The following is a 2664-nucleotide window of genomic DNA, read 5'->3' as shown; positions in this document are numbered from 1 at the left end:
ACAGCCCCTACAAACTTTATCCACCTCTCGATACAAATAAATGGGAGTGATAGTGGCATTTGTGCAATTGTCAAAATGTCAAGGCCAAATCAACTCAAATGAACTCCATATTTGGTTTGATGTCATTTAAAGGTGATTATGACATAAATAATACTAATAAACATGCACACATGCCCCTATGACTTCCCTTAATAGTTTGCTAGTGGATGGAAAAAATGAATGAAAACTGAACCATGGGATATAGTTTCTCCTGTCCCATAGACCACTTTCAGTTGTTGTAAATTCCTGAACTTCCCCTTTAATATACTCTCTGATTTACATTTGAAATGTTTTCCAGATTTGATTTCAAACAATATTCATTATTATACTGTGGAAATTGTCAATGAGATGGCTTGAAATCTTACAGATTGTGGCTTTGGGATCAATGAGGACGACTGAGTCAGACTGGATTGGTACTGTTCTCTGGGTGGGTGTTTCTGCAGGCAAAGGCGTAGAGGAATGGATCCAAACAGCTGTTGATGAAGGTCAGAGATCCAACAATTCCCCAATGGGCCTCCCAGACTCCTCTCAGAGCCTTATCCCCTTCAAAGATTGCTGACAATCCCAGCAAGTTCATGACATGGTGAGGAGTCCAAAGAACGGAAAATGTCACTACTATACTGGTCACTAATCTGGTCATCTTGGGGCTCCTGAAAAACGCTGTTTGGTTCACTCTTCGGTGGAGGCGGATATAGGCCGTGGCCATGATGGAGAAAGGAACTACAAATCCCAGAACAGTCTGTAGGAGCAACACGGCCACTTGCTGAGCGTCTGACGCGAAAACAAACATACACTGGAAATGTCCATTCTCATCCTGCTTCAAATCTCGCACCACCCAATTAGGGATAGATAGGACCCCGGCTACCCCCCACAGGACAACCAGCAGTCCCCTTTCCTTTGCCACTCCCAGCACGGCCCAAGTCTGTGGATACAGAACCTGGAGGTAACGCTGGATGCTCAGAAGCGTGATAGTCAGCAAGCTGGTGTAGATGCTACAGTAAATCAGGAAGGACATTAACTTGCAAATAGCCCGACCCATTATCCAGCTAAACAGAATGCTGTGGATCCATACAGGCAGGGTGACAAGGCATAGCAGGTCTGATGCAGCCAAGTTCAACATCAGTCTCCGGCTCAAACTGGATAGATCGTGGTTCCGACAGAGGACAACTATCACTGCGATGTTCCCGGGTATGCCGATCAGGAAGCAAAGAGACAGGACCACGCCAGGGGCCAGGCCATCACGGTTCCAAGGGATGGGTGCAGGACTGAGGAAGGAGGCATTAGAGTCGGAGGAGTTTAGGGTGAAGGAGATGAAGGTGGAAGAGTTGTGTTGCTCCATTTCCAGCAGTGAGTCAAGATGACCTGCAAATGGCTCTGAGTAACAGGCAGTCAGATCAAATACAGTGTTCATGTGATGCATGAGGTACATTATTTGCAACCGTTGTTTATCTGTACTGTGAATTTGCTAACCAAATTGAGTGTTAGTGAATAGGTAATTAGGGAAAGGCCATGTTGTCACAAAAGCTAGGAGTGGTGGGTGTGTTGTCAAAGAGAGCAAGGCTTCCAATGTAGATGGATTTATTCTGCTGGGTCTAGCCAACATACAGGCACAATGACCAATAAACAGTTAAATCCCCCAAAACCAGGAAAATAACGAACAGCAAAAATGCGTATAAGCAAAACAAAAATGTACCACTGACAGACAGGAATTAGCCCGCACAAAAGCAGGCGGGCCTTGGAAGTTTAAATAGTCCCGAATTAACAACCAATACTGTACAGGTGAAAACAATTAAGACAAAACCAACAGAAAAGAAAAAGGGATCGGTGACAGCTAGTAGACCGGTGACAGCTAGTAGATCGGTGGCAGCTAGTAGACCGGTGACAGCTAGTAGACCGGTGGCAGCTAGTAGACCGGTGGCAGCTAGTAGACCGGTGGCAGCTAGTAGACCGGTGGCAGCTAGTAGACCGGTGGCAGCTAGTAGACCGGTGGCAGCTAGTAGACCGGTGGCAGCTAGTAGACCGGTGGCAGCTAGTAGACCGGTGGCAGCTAGTAGACCGGTGGCAGCTAGTAGACCGGTGGCAGCTAGTAGACCGGTGGCAGCTAGTAGACCGGTTGCAGCTAGTAGACCGGTGGCAGCTAGTAGACCGGTGGCAGCTAGTAGACCGGTGGCAGCTAGTAGACCGGTGGCAGCTAGTAGACCGGTGGCAGCTAGTAGACCGGTGGCAGCTAGTAGACCGGTGGCAGCTAGTAGACCGGTGGCAGCTAGTAGACCGGTGGCAGCTAGTAGACCGGTGACAGCTAGTAGACCGGTGGCAGCTAGTAGACCGGTGGCAGCTAGTAGACCGGTGGCAGCTAGTAGACCGGTGGCAGCTAGTAGACCGGTGGCAGCTAGTAGACCGGTGACAGCTAGTAGATCGGTGGCAGCTAGTAGACCGGTGGCAGCTAGTAGACCGGTGGCAGCTAGTAGACCGGTGACAGCTAGTAGACCGGTGGCAGCTAGTAGACCGGTGGCAGCTAGTAGACCGGTGGCAGCTAGTAGACCGGTGGCAGCTAGTAGACCGGTGACAGCTAGTAGACTGGTGGCAGCTAGTAGACCGGTGGCAGCTAGTAGACCGGTGACAGCT

The 2664-nt window shown here is 49.3% G+C and overlaps 1 protein-coding gene across 1 annotated transcript; it reads right to left on the bottom strand.

Moving 5' to 3' along the window:
• Window positions 1-374: 374 nt before the first annotated feature.
• LOC109883643 (C-C chemokine receptor type 3-like) lies at window positions 375-1387 on the bottom strand. Its single transcript, XM_020475672.2, has one exon. It carries the CDS (start codon window positions 1376-1378, stop codon window positions 440-442), a length of 939 nt encoding a protein of 312 aa, XP_020331261.2. The 5' UTR covers window positions 1379-1387; the 3' UTR covers window positions 375-439.
• Window positions 1388-2664: the final 1277 nt, after the last annotated feature.

Source organism: Oncorhynchus kisutch, unplaced genomic scaffold (assembly GCF_002021735.2).
Source record: "Oncorhynchus kisutch isolate 150728-3 unplaced genomic scaffold, Okis_V2 Okis02a-Okis13b_hom, whole genome shotgun sequence".
In the NCBI taxonomy this organism is placed as follows: domain Eukaryota; kingdom Metazoa; phylum Chordata; class Actinopteri; order Salmoniformes; family Salmonidae; genus Oncorhynchus; species Oncorhynchus kisutch.
Note: the sequence above shows the minus strand (reverse complement) of the source record. Positions and strands in the feature narration are given on the sequence as shown.

Bases quoted from the DNA above. Each gene is read 5' to 3' on its own strand.
- LOC109883643 (XM_020475672.2), bottom strand. From the start codon at position 1,378: ATGGAGCAACACAACTCTTCCACCTTCATCTCCTTCACCCTAAACTCC.